This window comes from Diplotaxodon limnothrissa, linkage group LG13 (assembly GCF_057381915.1).
Source record: "Diplotaxodon limnothrissa isolate DT_005_m linkage group LG13, D_limnothrissa_male_GT1.1, whole genome shotgun sequence".
In the NCBI taxonomy this organism is placed as follows: domain Eukaryota; kingdom Metazoa; phylum Chordata; class Actinopteri; order Cichliformes; family Cichlidae; genus Diplotaxodon; species Diplotaxodon limnothrissa.
The window spans coordinates 19,863,779-19,879,057 of NC_140608.1; the positions used below are offsets into that span (position 1 = coordinate 19,863,779).

General features: G+C 39.2%; 1 protein-coding gene across 1 annotated transcript; it reads left to right on the plus strand.

Moving 5' to 3' along the window:
* Positions 1–1,518: 1,518 nt before the first annotated feature.
* Positions 1,519–14,993, plus strand: LOC146620200 (interferon-induced, double-stranded RNA-activated protein kinase-like). Its single transcript, XM_085368827.1, has 15 exons — positions 1,519–1,721; positions 2,474–2,606; positions 2,707–2,796; positions 3,788–3,852; positions 4,046–4,109; positions 4,325–4,398; positions 4,538–4,601; positions 6,784–6,857; positions 6,960–7,076; positions 7,196–7,321; positions 7,393–7,594; positions 7,858–8,001; positions 13,607–13,705; positions 13,798–13,860; positions 14,332–14,993. The coding sequence occupies exons 1-15, from the start codon at positions 1,621–1,623 to the stop codon at positions 14,467–14,469; spliced, it is 1,554 nt and encodes a 517-aa protein (XP_085224953.1). The 5' UTR covers positions 1,519–1,620; the 3' UTR covers positions 14,470–14,993.
* Positions 14,994–15,279: the final 286 nt, after the last annotated feature.

Consider the following 15,279-nt stretch of genomic DNA (forward strand, 5'->3'; position numbering starts at 1 on the left):
GTCCCTGCCTCCACGTGATTATGTAACTAACCAGTGGGCAGGTGTCACTACCCTCTCTCGTTTTGGTGGCTTTAATTTTGTTTTAAATTGTAATTACAATGTTGAGAAACTCCCTGTAAAGCTTTCATCCTTCCATAAGCAGGTCCTCTTAGCGTGGACCCTCATTTATAAACACAACTTCTCACCTCACAAATATCTTATCTGGAACAACAGAGATATTTTATATAAAAATAAATCACTTTTCCTGGAAACTTGGGTCCAAAATGGAATCCTATTGGTGGCTCAGCTGGTTAGTAAAGAGTGACAACTACTTACTTACAACGACTTTATTGCACTATATAATTTTCCAATCAGTGTTCAGGAATTCTCAATGGTGCTTGGTGCCATACCCTCAGGGACTTTAATGTTATATAAAAACACTGACAGCTCAATATATACCTCAGTCACTCTCCCTGATCCAGCTGAGTCACCAATAGGAAAAATCTGCTTTTCACAGGAACTTGGTAACAGCAATAAGAGAATACGTAGTTTATTCCAAGAAGATATCGTCTCTCTCCCATATATAATATCTTATTGGAACCGATATGTTCCAGATATCAAGTGGAAGACAGTCTGGATGGTCCCCCATAAATATTTGATTGTAAATAAGGTGAAAGAAGTCTCATTTAAAATTCTACATAAATGTTATCCAGCCAGTCACTACATGGTAAAATTTAAAAGGGACATAAATACTAATTGTACTTTCTGTGGGGATCATCCAGAAACTGTGACACATCTTTTTTGGTACTGTTCTTTTACACAGAGATTCTGGAAGGAATTTAGCAGGTTTGTTATTGTCCATATTTTAAGGGAGTTTTCTGTTGGTTTAAGTTCCCCAAGAAGTATGATAAATGTTTTTTTATGATAAATTTGTTAATACTTTTAGCGAAATTTTTTATCCATAAATGTAAGTTTACTAACAAAACACCATATTTCTGTCATTATTTTAAGGATGTGGAAATGTACATACAATCAATATCAGACTCCACCAACAAAAAGGCTCTCAAAACAATATATGTATGTGAATTTTTGCATGTATTCTTATAATTGTTACCTTTTTCTTTTACCTTTGGCTTTTTGTGTTCATGTTCTGTTTTGTATACTTCATCTGTTCGTATGTTGTATACTCATTGTTTGTTAAATAAAGTTTTTTTTAAAAAAGACCAAAAAAAACAGTTTTGTTAGTAAACTTACATTTATGAATAAAAAATTTAGCTAAAAGTATTAACAAATGTATCATAAAAAAAACATTTATCATACTTCTTGGGGAACTTAAAGAAACAGAATAAAACATTTTCCCATCGTAAAGAAAATTCCCTTAAAATATGGACAATAACAAACCTGCTAAATTCCTTCCAGAAGGATCGGGTGGTGACAGGCAGGCAGATTTGTCTTCGGACATCATTGATCACGTGACTGCTCCGACGAATCAAGTCTCGGCACGTTTCTGACGAAGTGTGTCACTTGAGGAACGTGCTCTCGCTAGCCAGCGGTCCCGGGAAATTTAGATCTGTGTGTGAGCTCTGCTGTACTACAGCAAGTATTTTAAATATTTGTCCGACCAGGGTTTCGCGATTTAAGATGGGCAAGAATAAGTACACAACACAACTGAAAAACTTTGCACGGAGGAACGATTTGAAGCTGGAATATGAGAACGTTTTAGAGAGACCTGGCGAGAAAAGGTGAGCTAAAACCGGTATGCTGCCATATTGTGCATTGGGCCATGCAAGTGCTAAACCAACTACTAAGTCATTGTGGTCTTATATTAGTTTAATAATAGCTATTTGGTTTAACTTGGAATACGCGGGACTCGCTGTGATACACAACGGCTGTGTTGTCGGAGCCCATTACTTCGCACAGTCCCGAAAAATCCGGGCTTTAACAAGTCGTGTTTTGACGTAGTTGACTGTGGCAGTGACCTCGCTTATTACATTAATTAACTTGAGATTCAGTTCTTTCTTTTCATAACCAAACCATGTAAAGAGAAAGAGAGAACTTTAAGAAATTAATATAGCCACTACAGTGACCATCAAAACGATGAAAAAGCCTCCGTGGCTTCACATTTCTGCGATCGGCATGATCAAAATTCCGCCCTTCTCTGACAGATTTGTCATGTTGTGCTCGCTCCTGGTGACTACCTTCATAAGGTGACTACCTTATGAAGCTCATAAAGTAATCAAAGCAAAGGGTGGCTATTTTGAAGAATCTAAAATATAAAACGTTTTTTTTTTAGTTGTTTCACACTTCTTTTTTTTTTTTTGTTTACTACACAATTCCATATGTGTTCATTCATAGTTTTGATGCCTTTGGTGAGAATCTGCAATGTAAATAGTCATGAAAATAAAGAAAAACTGTTAAATGAGAAGCTGTGATCAAACTTTTGAGTTGGAGTACATCAGCAATGTTAATTAGAGCTTTTAAAATTCTTTGTCAGAGTCATCATGAGGGCTGTGATCAATGGGCAAAGGTTTCCTGATGGTGAGGGGAAGAACGCTGAAAAAGCAAAGCAGAAGGCAGCTCGGAATGCCCTGAAAAGTTTGAATGAGAAGGAAAATCTAATCGTGGAGGTAAGATGGTGCATGTGCCTGTATATGGAACACGTTTCACAAATTTGTTGATCTATTCTTAACAATGATGTCATTTCTGAAAAATCCGTTTTTCTTTCAGATAAAGAAAAAAGATTCAAATGCGCAACGTTCTCACCTGAAATGCAGAGAAACTCTGTTTGATGGTATATCTGAACGCAAAACTAACTGGGTGAGTAGCAATACATTATAACCTGTGCTGGTTTAAATCAAACACTAACTTGTATGCATGGTGGAGCATGTAACTTGGAGCAAACAGTGGATCTTGTTATTACTGTAAATGTTAAGGGGTCAAAATGAAGTACCAGGAAATACTGTCTGACTTGTTAAGATCCAGTGACTACGAAGGCCATTTGAGTCTGAATTTGCACACAAAATTACCTTCCAGTTTACAATGCATGTGTGACCCAGAGGAAGTACTGTTTAGATAGAGAAGATCCGTAGGCATAGAGTCAGTTCACAAAGTTTAATGCTAGTACAAAACAAATGTTTTATACATGTAACAGTAGCACCAAGAAAACAATGAAATTAGTAATATTTAGCTTTTTTTTTCTTTTTCTTTTTTTACAAGCTTTTTTTTTTTTTGTAATTCTGAGCATTTTGTAGTCTGTGGTGTTTTGGAAAACTGTAAATGACCAAAAGTAATAACGACAAATAAAAATAAAGTCTTTATTATTGTTATTTCTTTTTTTGCATAAAACTTTCCTACTCCAAATTTGCACACATATTTGTTTGTGCACACTGTTTGTAAATCAGGCCCATTGTCATGTTCAAGAAACCAGTTTTAAATTGGTTTAATCTTTAAGGGGCGTGGCTACCAGTGTGGTCTTCTGCTGCTGTTTCAGAGATGCTCTTCTACCTTTATGCTTATTTGAGTTAATGGTGCTTTCCCTTCAACACAAAGCATTATTGATGTTCTCCCCTGGCATCAGCTAGACCTTTTCAGAGAACTACCACTCACTGGATATCTTCTCGGTTCCTGGCCGTTCTCTGTAAACCATAGATGGTTGTGTAGGAAAATCTCAGTAGATCACTTAAATTATAAGACCGACCATAAATAAATGCATTGAGTTGTTGCCTGCAAATGTAATTAACATAACATACAAAGATTTTAAGGAGGACGATATGGTACAGAAGTTAAAGACTTTCTGCTTGTGTTTCAGGTGTCGCCCTTCGAAGTGTTTCAAGATGGCGCCTCAGCCACGCTGCCCACGCCACAGACTGAACCGTAAGTCACAAACTGAAAGCAGTGGTAGATTTGTGAAAATGGTAGACTAGACTGGTACCTGTCCAGGATGTACACTGTCTCTCGCCTTATGACAGCTGGGTTAGGCTCCTGCCTCCCTCAACCCTGATGAGGATAAGCAAAAGAGAGAAAAAGGATGGAGTGTTTACTAATTTACCTCTTTGTTTTCTCCCAGGGATTCCTGTGGTGCTTCATCAGAACCTGTGGCGCAGACCTGTAATTCGTCAAAAAACTCCAAGGTTCAGGTCTTGTATTACTTTTCACACTAACAGTGCTATTTTGAGTAAAAACTTTAAAAGCTGCAGTTCACAGTATTTTAAAAAAGATACTGTGAACTGCAGCTTAGTAGTTCAATGATTTAAGCAATTTTTAGGTAATTCATGCTACATGCTTTGGTGTCTTTTTTTTTTTCCTTTCTTTTTTTACACTATGCACTCTGTATTGTTTTGTCAAGGATATGTTGTGTCCTGAAGAAAAGGGTTCAGGAAGCTCCCCCAGTGACATGTCAGTTGATTCAGTAATCTTCAGGTATGGAAAATAAAAATATGAGAATGCCGTATAATCAATATTATCACCTTCTGTTCAATTGCAACCCGCAACCCTGAGGAGGATAAGCAAAAGAAAAAGGATGGAGTGTTTACTAATTTACCTCTTTGTTTTCTCCCAGGGATTCCTGTGGCGCTTCATCAGAACCTGTGGCACAGACCTGTAAATCGTCAAAAAACTCCAAGGTTCAGGTCTTGTATTACCTTTCACACTAACAGTGCTATTTTGAGTAAAAACTTTAAAAGCGGCCAGTGTGTCTGAGTGACTCCAAGGTCCAGTCTGAAATCCTCCTAAAAACAAGAAGATCAAAAATTGAGTGAAACCTGAAGAAACTGACAGTAAAGCTTGACAACACATTTGATGTTTCACGCACACTGTCCTATTTTAAATCAAACGTGAATATTAGAACAAAAACAAGTTCTTTTTCTAACTTCAGTGTTTTACTATGGGAATTGCCTTGGCAGAGCAGGTCAGCCACTAATCAGAAGATCGGTGATCCCACGCTGCCTCCTGGCTGCATGCCAAATATCCTTGGGCAAGATACTAACCCCATGTTTGCCTACTGGTGGTGGTCAGAGGGCCCGGTGGCGCCAGTGTCCGGCAGCCTCGCCTCTGTCAGTGCGCCTCGGGCAGCTGTGGCTACAACGTAGCTTGCCATTGCCAGTGTGTGAATGTGTGTGTGAATGACTGAATGTAGTGTAAAGTGCTTTGGGGTCCTTAGGGACTGAATAAAGCGCTATACAAATGCAGGCCATTTGCACCAGCGTGCGTCTGCTCTTATATAACAATCATTAGCTTACAGCTTTATGTGTTTATGGTATGTGCTAACTAAAAATAAAGACAAGATGATAGTTTATTAAACTTTTAATGAAATTTGCAGATTGTTTCAGTGGAGTTTAATAAACTCAGCCGTCTGCTCCTGACTACCTAAAATATAACAGGACACTGGAGTAAATTCTCGATCATCTCACTCTTCTGTTTAATGTTTATTTAGCTGTGAGAAAACTATAACTTTAATCTCAGCCAAACCGATTTACTCAGAAACTAATAAAACACTGAAAAAAGCCAAACACCAACATTTTTAAATGATCTGAACGACTTACATTCTTGCTTGTAAATATCTTAAGTTTATTTTGTGACCCAGAAAGATTAATATTTAAACTAAGTAGCTGACGCCATTGTTGGAATTGGCTGGGCCACGCTATGAATTCTGGGATAGGTTGGGCCATGAAGGATACACCCGACCCATCCTTCAAATCTGGGGAAATGAAGGCCGCATTTGGAGGAGTCTTCAAATTTGGACAGTCTTCGTTGTGTTGCTGTAACGTAATCGGCCTACAAATGCGGCCTCCGAAGGATGCGGCCCCTGAATTTGGGCACAGCTATGATACCGGAGACTGCTGCTTCTTTTTCTTCTTTCATGTTTGGTGGCAGCTGGCATCCTTGTACATGCAGTGCTGCCATCTTATGTTTCAGTACGTTATTACACTTTTAAATCCTACTAGTTATTCCTGCATTTTGCAGGATCTTACAAAGCTTCAGACATGTCGACTATTAAATTAGTGGTTGACGATTTTGATAGTAGACGTAAATGTGACAAGTCGACTAATCGTGGCAGCCCTACTGGATTTTTGCATAGTTAACCCTGGCTCAGGCAGTGCTGGAATCTAGTGCCTAAGGTCTGACCTGAGATCCTTTGCTATACCTGGTGTAGTCCTGGAGCGTAGCTTCAGGGGGCTGGTGCAGTTTGGGAATGGGCTATATCTCCCATAGTGAAACACCGAGCAAAGGTAGAAAAAGAGCGCTTGGTTACTTAACGTAATCCCTGGTTCTTTGATAACAGTGTTTCACCAGCACTTTCATCCTTTACTTGCGGACCAAAAGAAATCTACTGAGAATGAGTCAGGAGGGGCACGGCTCGACAGATCTGTCATGGACAGACAGGGTGTCACTGGAGCTTCCATAGTTAGTCACACCAAGGTGATTCCCATAGTGAAACATCTCACTCCATTATCAGAGAATCAGGGATTACGTTAAGTAACCCAACATTGCTATTTATATGCAGTAAATATTGAATTACTTTAATTTACTGTTGCTTTATATTTTCTAGCAAAATCTTCTGTATTTACTCAAATTTGCAGAGCAACAAAAAGCTCATATGAAGCCCAAAATCTGTGAATATCTATTCAGACATGCTACTAAGCTGCAGTTCACAGTATTTTAAAAAAGATACTGTGAACTGCAGCTTAGTAGTTCAATGATGTGAACAATGAAAGTTCATTGATTTAATTCATGCTACATGCTTTGGTGTCTTTTCTTTCTTTCTCTTTTTTTACACTATGCATTATATTGTATTGTTTTGTCAAGGATATGTTGTGTCCTGAAGAAAAGAGTTCAGGAAGCTCCCCCAGTGATATGTCAGCTGATTCAGAAATCTTCAGGTGTGGAAAATAAAAATATGAGAATGCAATATTATCAAAATTATCACCTTCTGTTCAACTGCTTTAAGAAATTGATATTTAATAAAAGATTTCTGTCAACAGTAAGTCACAGTTTGACTACGTAGAGAAGCTGGGTGAAGGAGCTTTTGGTCGAGTAGTCAAGGTAAAAGATAAACTGGTGGAAAAGTATTACGCAATAAAGATCATCCACTGGAACGAGTAAGTGAAGTGTTCTGTAATATTGCATGATTTCACTGCGTGCTTTATTGGTTTATATTGTTACAGTTAGTTATAGTAAAGTTGTATGATTCAGTTTTTTCCCCCCCTCTTTGAATTAGAAAAGCTCTACAAGAACCCATGGTGTTGTCAGACCTCGAGCACCCTAATATCATTAGATACTTCTCGTGTTGGACGGGGTATTCAGGATACCAGTCAGACAGCACTGACGAAAGCTGCAGTACACAGTAAGACTTGTGAAAGTAATTCTTCGCTTCTTTTGTATCATTTCACTGTTTGATCATTCATCCTGTTTTAGGTCTTCCACTGGTTCACCCAAGAAGTACCTCTACATTCAGATGGAACTGTGTGACACCAGAACACTTCTAGACTGGATAGAAGACTGGTATACGACGAAATCAAACTCCAAGAGAAGAGAAGAAAGTCTGACCATTGCTCAGCAGATGGTCGGTGGTATCGAATACATTCACTCCAAGAAGCTCATCCACAGAGACCTGAAGGTGAGCCAGACGAAGCAGATAACGGGCTAACCACAGGTAGCGCACAGCTGTGTGTGTGTGTGTGTGGGTTAAAACCTGACAACAAGGTGTAATGTTCGTATGTGACTTTACGTTTCTAAAATTATTTGGTTTACTCTTTTACCGAAATCCACAGAAACCCAGAGATTCTCACTCGTTACTGTTTATTGCAACACCACACCAACACTCCCACAGCCTCACAGGATGTAACAATTGGTCACGTTTGCTTTGTTTCATCCGGCTAGCCTGCCAACATCCTGTTTGGGCAGGACACAAAAGTGAAAATCGGAGACTTTGGACTGGTCACTGCTGAGAACGACGACGATGACAAGTCCCCGATCAAGAGAACTGAGGAGAAGGGAACACCATCATACATGGCTCCTGAACAGGTGAGTCCGTCGACATTATTATGCTAATTTCCAGCTGCTCCATTTTATTTTTGGGTTCTACTAGAGTAGCTCTGCATTTTGAAAAAGTATCCTCTCTTCCTGCAGCTTAGTTCAGTTCAGCCTTCACTTCTGATTGGCTGCTCCTTGCAAACAAAATCAACAGCTAGTTGGGCACACAGATCTGCTTAAAGGTCTGTGTGCCCAACTAGCTGCACACAGATCTGCCTTTAAGCAGATCTGTGTGCATGAGATGACCGTATCAGGAATAACCCTGCTCACTGACATCATACAGAGCAAATAATCTGTCTTAATTAATCCTAAAATTGAATTTCTGTCTCAAAGGGATAACTTCTATATTTCGTAGTATCATAATAATCATCAGTTTGAATATATCTGTATCATTGTTATTCAAATTTATTCTACTCTTAAGTGGTATCTGTCACTGAAGCCTTTGATGACTGGATTAGTGAAATGATGGTGACTTCATGAGTACAGGCTGTGTTGTAATAAGTCATGGTGAAGAAGAATTCAGTGTATTGTTTCCTCCACCAAGGAGGTTCTGTTTTTGGTAGCGTTTGCATACATGTTGTTCTGTCTGTAAACACAACAGCTTTAAAACGTTTGAATATATTCTGATAAAACTTTGTAGACGTGTAGAGTGGAGTCATCTTAACAACCCATTCAAATGTGGCATACATCCACCAAGTTCAAGTTTATGATTTATTGCGATGTATTTAAAAATTTACAAAAAGCCTTATAACTATGATTCTTATAAGTGTGGTGTGTATCGTCAACATAAAGTATTGTAAAAAGATTAAAAATAAATCATTCTTGACCTCTGACCTCTCAAAGTTCAATAGAGTGATCGGATGTTCAATTGATGATATTTCCATAGAGCTATTTCTTGAAACTATGTTTTTATGGACAACATATAGGGAATCATGCAATATATTTGCCAAAAGTATTTGCTCCTCTGCCTTGACTCGCATATGAACTTGAGCAATATTCAATTCTTAATCTATAAGATTTGATATGAAGCCGTTCTTTGCACCTGGACAAGCAGTGTGTCTATAGGAGTGTGTTTATTGAAAACTGGCTCGCATTTACCGCTCTCATCTTTGTATGGGGGTTGAGGTCGGGACTCTGTGCCAGCCAGTCAAGTTCTTCCACACAAAACATGCTCATCCATGTCTTAATGGGCCTTACTTTGTTCACTGGTGTTGGAACAGGAAGGGTTTATCCCCAAACATTTTCCACAAAGTTGGGACCATAAAATTGTCCGAAGTTTCTCATTATGCTGAAGCATTAGGAGTTCCTTTCACTGGAACAACTTCCTGAAAACCAACCCCACGCCTCCACCAGACTTTACACTTGGCACAGTGCAGCCAGACAAGTACCATTCTCCTGGAAACCACCAAGGTGTGATTCGTCACACCAGAGAACACGTCTCACTGCTCTAGAGTCCAGTGAAGGCGTATTTTACACCACTGCATCTGACACTTTACATTGTCCCTGGTGATGTAAGGCTTGGATGCAGCTGCTCAGCCATGAAAACTTATTCCATGAAGCCGCATTGATTTTAAGCTAATCTAAAGGCCACATGAAGTTTGGAGTTCTGTAGAAATTGACTCTGCAGAAAGTCAGCAACCTGTGTGCACTGTGTGCGTCAGGATGTGACTGGAACATCTGAATTCAGTGATTTGGATAAGTGGTTTAGTACTTTTGGCAATACAGTGTATAAAGAGATTCTAAATAACCCATTACTTGATCTCCGATTCCTTCAAAGTCAAATGAGGTCAGACTTTTATAAAATGTCTTTAAAAATATTTAAAACGTTGCTTAAAATTGTACTGTTTGTTTATACGTTTTCCATTTAGGAAATGATACTGGTATATGTGGCTTCTAATTATCACATTATAGTTTACATCCAAATATGTCACATTTAACCTTTTGACCTCACTTTTGCATTTTACATCTGCATTTCTTTCACATTGACCCCACAACATATTATATCTTTAAAGAACACGTCAAGAAAAAGATTGAACTGCTTAGTTAGTTAGAAAATTGTATTATTACATAATAAGCCCGGGGCTCTAATTTCTCAATGATGCAACTAAAAAAAATCATCCAGTCATTCGATTAAAAAGAAGAAAAAAAAAAAAAAGTCTCTGCTACTCTGAAAATCTCCATGTAATCAACAACAAACGCACATTATGCCCCTATCGTGGTCTAAACCAATCAGAGATAGTAAGGGAGAGGACCTCTGATTGGTCCTGGGGTCCGTTCTTCGTACCTCGCTAAGTAAGTTAGCTGGATTTGATTGTTGACGATTTTGCGTGATCTTGGATCGTTCGGTTCTCCGAAGCTCATCCGGGTTCACTTTATGTAAACAGGATTAGATCGCGGCCAGTCGGGTATGTCCGCTTCATTTATACGAAAGCAACAGCGATATTTTACCACTGTTTTGCCATAAATAAATATTATCAATGTAACTAAAGGTAATGCAGTATTTGATTCTTTTATTGATTCCATACAGATACATACAGGTCATTTCCTAAAAAAGGGAAATGTGCTATTAATCATTCTATTTCATGTATTTGATTATTACAGATGTAATTCATATTTCACAGTAGTAATTGTAAATTACGTCGTGTAATCAAGATGAGAGACCACGGCTATAAAAGCGAAGGTGGATTTGGGAAGCCTGTCGCAGCCATGTCCTGTCCGTATACGCGAGCAGCCCATTGCGGAAGGTGCAAGATTGATAAGGAGAGTTCTCAGAATCCAGCGTATATTGCGGGATAGACAGGATCCTTTAGCTCAGCGCGACAGTGTGCTCATAGAGAGATATCGATTTTCCCGTGAGGGTATTATTTACTTAACCAACTTGTTGACGAGGGGGTGCAGGACCACCACCTGTCTTTTTTTGCTCTGCCCTTTTCCTGGTTGCTGTTATAAACAAACAAACAGATTATTTCAGGGTCTCTTTTCAAGAGACTAAAAGCAATATAAGTGATAAATATTACCATTCTGTAGAATATTCTTATATTTCACTTTTACTTGTTCCCATGTTCTAGTGGGTCCTGTTGTGGCTCTAATGTGAAAGAGGATATAATGTAATATAATAAATTTACCCTACCGCCTACTGGTGTTGGCCAGAGGGGCCGATGGCGCGATATGGCAGCCTGGCTTCTGTCAGTCTGCCCCAGGGCAGCTGTGGCTACAACCGTAGCTGCCTCCACCAGTGTGTGAATGTGAGAGTGAATGAATAGTGGCATTGTAAAGCGCTTTGGGTGCCTTGAAAAGCGCTATATAAATCCACTCCATTATTATTGTTATTAAATTACTTACGAGTTTAATTTGTCAGCAACTTTCTGCCAGCCCTCTCTCCTTGCTTTTGCAGCCTTTGCAGTGTTCCCTTGCGTTTTAATTAAACTCTGAAACTCCTGAAATCCCTCAATCAAGAGTTCTTGCTCTGCTGCCGGAAAATACTGAGCGCGCTCCTTCGACATTTTCGCCAACCAATCAAAGGGTTGCCGATCAATGTTTCTACTATCGATGCGTAGCCCCTGTTAAGCCACCCAGTGATCTCACATTACTTCATCCAGCTGTACTAATCGTCAACAACGGCTGTGTTCGGAGAACCGGGATAGCGAGCTCAAAGTTAGCGCGATGATTTGATCTTGGATGTAGTAAGCGAGGTACGAAGAACGGACCCCTGGTCCAGATATTCCTTTCGGCCTACGTGTGTGTACGTTTGAAATTTTAGGTGGATAGACGGGTGAGTAGTAGGGCTGGGTTTCAATAGTCGATTTTCCAATTAAAGTGGATTTTAGCTTGAATAACGCGATGTTGATTCATTAAATCCTGAATCAATTTTTAAATATTGTTTTTTGTTTTTTTTTTTTGCCAGAAAAGCCAGGAGCTCACAAAACTATTTGAACAACCACCAAACAGATAAAATAGTAAATGAGAGCAAGTAAACAGATTCCACACAAAGCCATAAACGGAGCGTGGAGCCGACGTATCAGTGAGATGACGGCTTTCTTACCTGATGGCACGAACCCGTTGGGGTTGAAAGTCGTCAGCTCACTGATTCTGAGCAACAAGTTTTGTCCCTCTTCGACCAAAATGTATTTCAAGAACAGTTTCCCATCTCAAATCTGTTTTCTGTATTATTCATTTGCTTATTTACCGTTGTTTACAGCGCTGTCGGGCGCTGTTTTTCTCTTTTCCCCCAAAATGGTAAATGGCCTGTATTTATATAGCGCTTTACTAGTCCCTAAGGACCCCAAAGCGCTTTACATATCCAGTCATCCACCCATTCACGCACACATTCACACACTGGTGATGGCAAGCTACATTGTAGCCACAGCCACCCTGGGGCGCACTGACAGAGGCGAGGCTGCCGGACACTGGCGCCACCGGGCCCTCTGACCACCACCAGTAGGCAACGGGTGAGGTGTCTTGCCCAAGGACACAACGACCGAGACTGTCCAAGCCAGGGCTCGAACCGGCAACCTTCCGATTACAAGGCGAACTCCCAACTCTTGAGCCACGATCGCCCCGACCTCTGACCAGAAATCCTTAATTTTGCTGTTTAATACATAAATTATACTTTGGTATAATTTCTAAAAATTTCTAAAAAAAATAAATATATTGAAAAACTCTTAGCTTGCAGAATATTTTTAAGGTGGTTATCTGATATAAAAAGTCAGGCCAGGAAAATCCCTTTCATGTTTTCTGTGTTTTATCCTCAGTTACTTTGACACAAAGGCATCTGCTGTGATGCTTACATCCCTGATGAAGTCTCACAAGTGTCAGTACTGATAAATGATCAGATTTATAATATTTCTGACTGTGAGTCAAGATTGAATTTAATCAAATCAATTATAGAAATCAGTGACAATACCCAGCCCTAGTGAGTAGCCTAAGCCCTACAGAAGTGGATGTAGCTGTTGGGTAATGACAAGATGAAAAATGACTGAAAACACATTCTATGCCGCGATAAATGCAAGTGTCCCCTCTTCCCACTGCCTTTAAACTGCAGGCAGCAGCGAAACAGGTCGTCAGAGGAGGCCGAGATGATGATTAAGTTTAACATTACCTACAATACTGCCAAAGCGCTTTAAGCACAAGCACTTTTTCAGTAACTTATCTTTCTTGTAGAATTGCGCTCCAAAAAAAGAACTTTGTGTTGACAAGATTGTTACAAATTAATATTGCCTGTATGGACAGCAACCCCCCCCCCCCCCCCCAAAAAAAAGTGCACATGTAAAAACTGCAGTGTTAATTGATGCGGTTGAAAAATTTGGGTGTGCCTAACTTTTGTGTTGGTGGACCTAAGAAGAGCAAACGTTAGGCACACAGTGCAACCGTGGGAAAAAGGTTAGTCTAGAGCTCTGTAAGCTCAGGTTATTCATGCCCAATTATTTACAAATCAGTACCGATTAATACTTATTAACCATGCTTACAGAATTTCTATATGCAAAATACAGTACTATTCCCTTAAATGTAAACACTGACCAGAGAGTGAGCTGCCTTGGTGGAGGTTTGTGCGCTCAGTGCTTCTTGTTATTAATGCTGTTTAACTGCTTTAACACAGAAGGGCAAGAACTACGGCAGAAAGGTTGACATATTTGCTTTGGGGCTGATCTACTTTGAGCTTCTTTGGAAAATCTCCAGTTGTTGTGAAAAGTACAAGGTAGGTTGCTGTGCATGGTAGCTCATGATCTGTAGAAGGTCAAATGTTTTGTCTTTAACTATTCATTAGAAATTTCCTGAACTATATTTCAGACATGGGAAGACATCAGAAAACAGGAGCTTCCCCAAGAATTTGCATCCACTTTTATCTCGGAGGTACATCAACATTTTCTCAGTGTATTAGCAAATTTCAGTATGCATTTCTCACGACATGTGCTGGCAGAGTAAAGGCTGTGATCCAAAACCTCTCTATTTTTTAGGGTCACTTAGAAATGTATGTGTTTGATTTTAGATGGATTATTTATATCAGCTAACAGAAGACAATTTCCAGCAAACACCTCTCCAGTATTCCAGTGTCTGAAAGGCTAATTAATCATTAGAAAAGGCCTTTTTGTTTTTAGTTGTCACAGAAGCAAGGAAAGTCTGTGGAGCATCAGGACGTTCAGGTTCAAACATGAACATGATGGCGATGAGAACAAAATCAGAAAGGGATGATCTTCATATTTAGGGAAATAAGACTCTGGATTTAAAAGATATACACTTAGTGGAAAATGTCTAAGTTGAGCTCTAGAAATGGTGCAAATGAAAGATTGTTTCTAATATTTTATTACTCTTTTTATGCTACAGTACATCACCATCAGATCAATGCTGAGTATGAATCCCGAAGACCGACCTGAAGCGTCTAAGGTCATAACAGACCTGGAAGAGTGCGCTAAACAGATAAACGCTGAAGAAATAGCGCGTCGTGGAAGGGCCACTGTCTAAATAGTGGGAATACAACAGAAGAATTTCATCTGCACGTGGGGGGGAAAAGATCCATTGGTGCTCTTGAATGACTTTCAGAATGATGTCAAATATTTACATGCAACTTACAAATCATAAATGATCGTTTTTAGAACATACCACCAAACATTGAAGCTACAGAAACCTGTAGTTTTCCTTTTAAAATTTAAATGACCAGTTCTGCCCATCCTTCCAGGAAGTGTGCAAACCATGCCATTTGACACATGACTAGATATTTTATTGATCACATATTGAATTTACAGTTGCAGGATAAAGAATAAGCATAATATAATATTTTATATTACCACCGGTCCATACTGACTTTTCTTAAAAGTAATGTAGTACGTTACTTAATTACTTGCCAGAGAAAGTAATTTGCTGCACTGCTAGTTGCATTACTTTCGCATTACACCATAAACACACCAACACAAATTTGTGCCCTAATGAGGACACGTGTACAGCCTCATAGTTTTTAGGTATGAACAAAAAGCCGACAACACAAAGCAAAAACATTTCTACTGATTCTATTTTAAAATCATGAACAGGTAGAAACAGAGCTTCATGATGAGACTAACTGCTCATCGATGTCTGTTACTTGTTGAAGTTCAGGCTCTGACCTCTGAGTGGGGGTCGGCAAACTCCTCCATTGCAGTCTGAGGTGCACTGGGATGTGAAGCTTGGGGAAAAATCCTCAGTTTTTCTGACAATCCTTTCTTTTTTCTGTCTTTCTTCTGTCTTAATTTATGTCATTTGCATTTTTAAAAAAATCTTTTTGTCCTTTGTATACTTTCT

Bases quoted from the DNA above. Each gene is read 5' to 3' on its own strand.
- LOC146620200 (XM_085368827.1), top strand. From the start codon at position 1,621: ATGGGCAAGAATAAGTACACAACACAACTGAAAAACTTTGCACGGAGG. The intron at 2,607-2,706 runs GTAAGATGGTGC...TTTTTCTTTCAG, and splicing joins AGGAAAATCTAATCGTGGAG to ATAAAGAAAAAAGATTCAAA. The intron at 4,110-4,324 runs GTTCAGGTCTTG...TGTTTTGTCAAG, and splicing joins ATTCGTCAAAAAACTCCAAG to GATATGTTGTGTCCTGAAGA.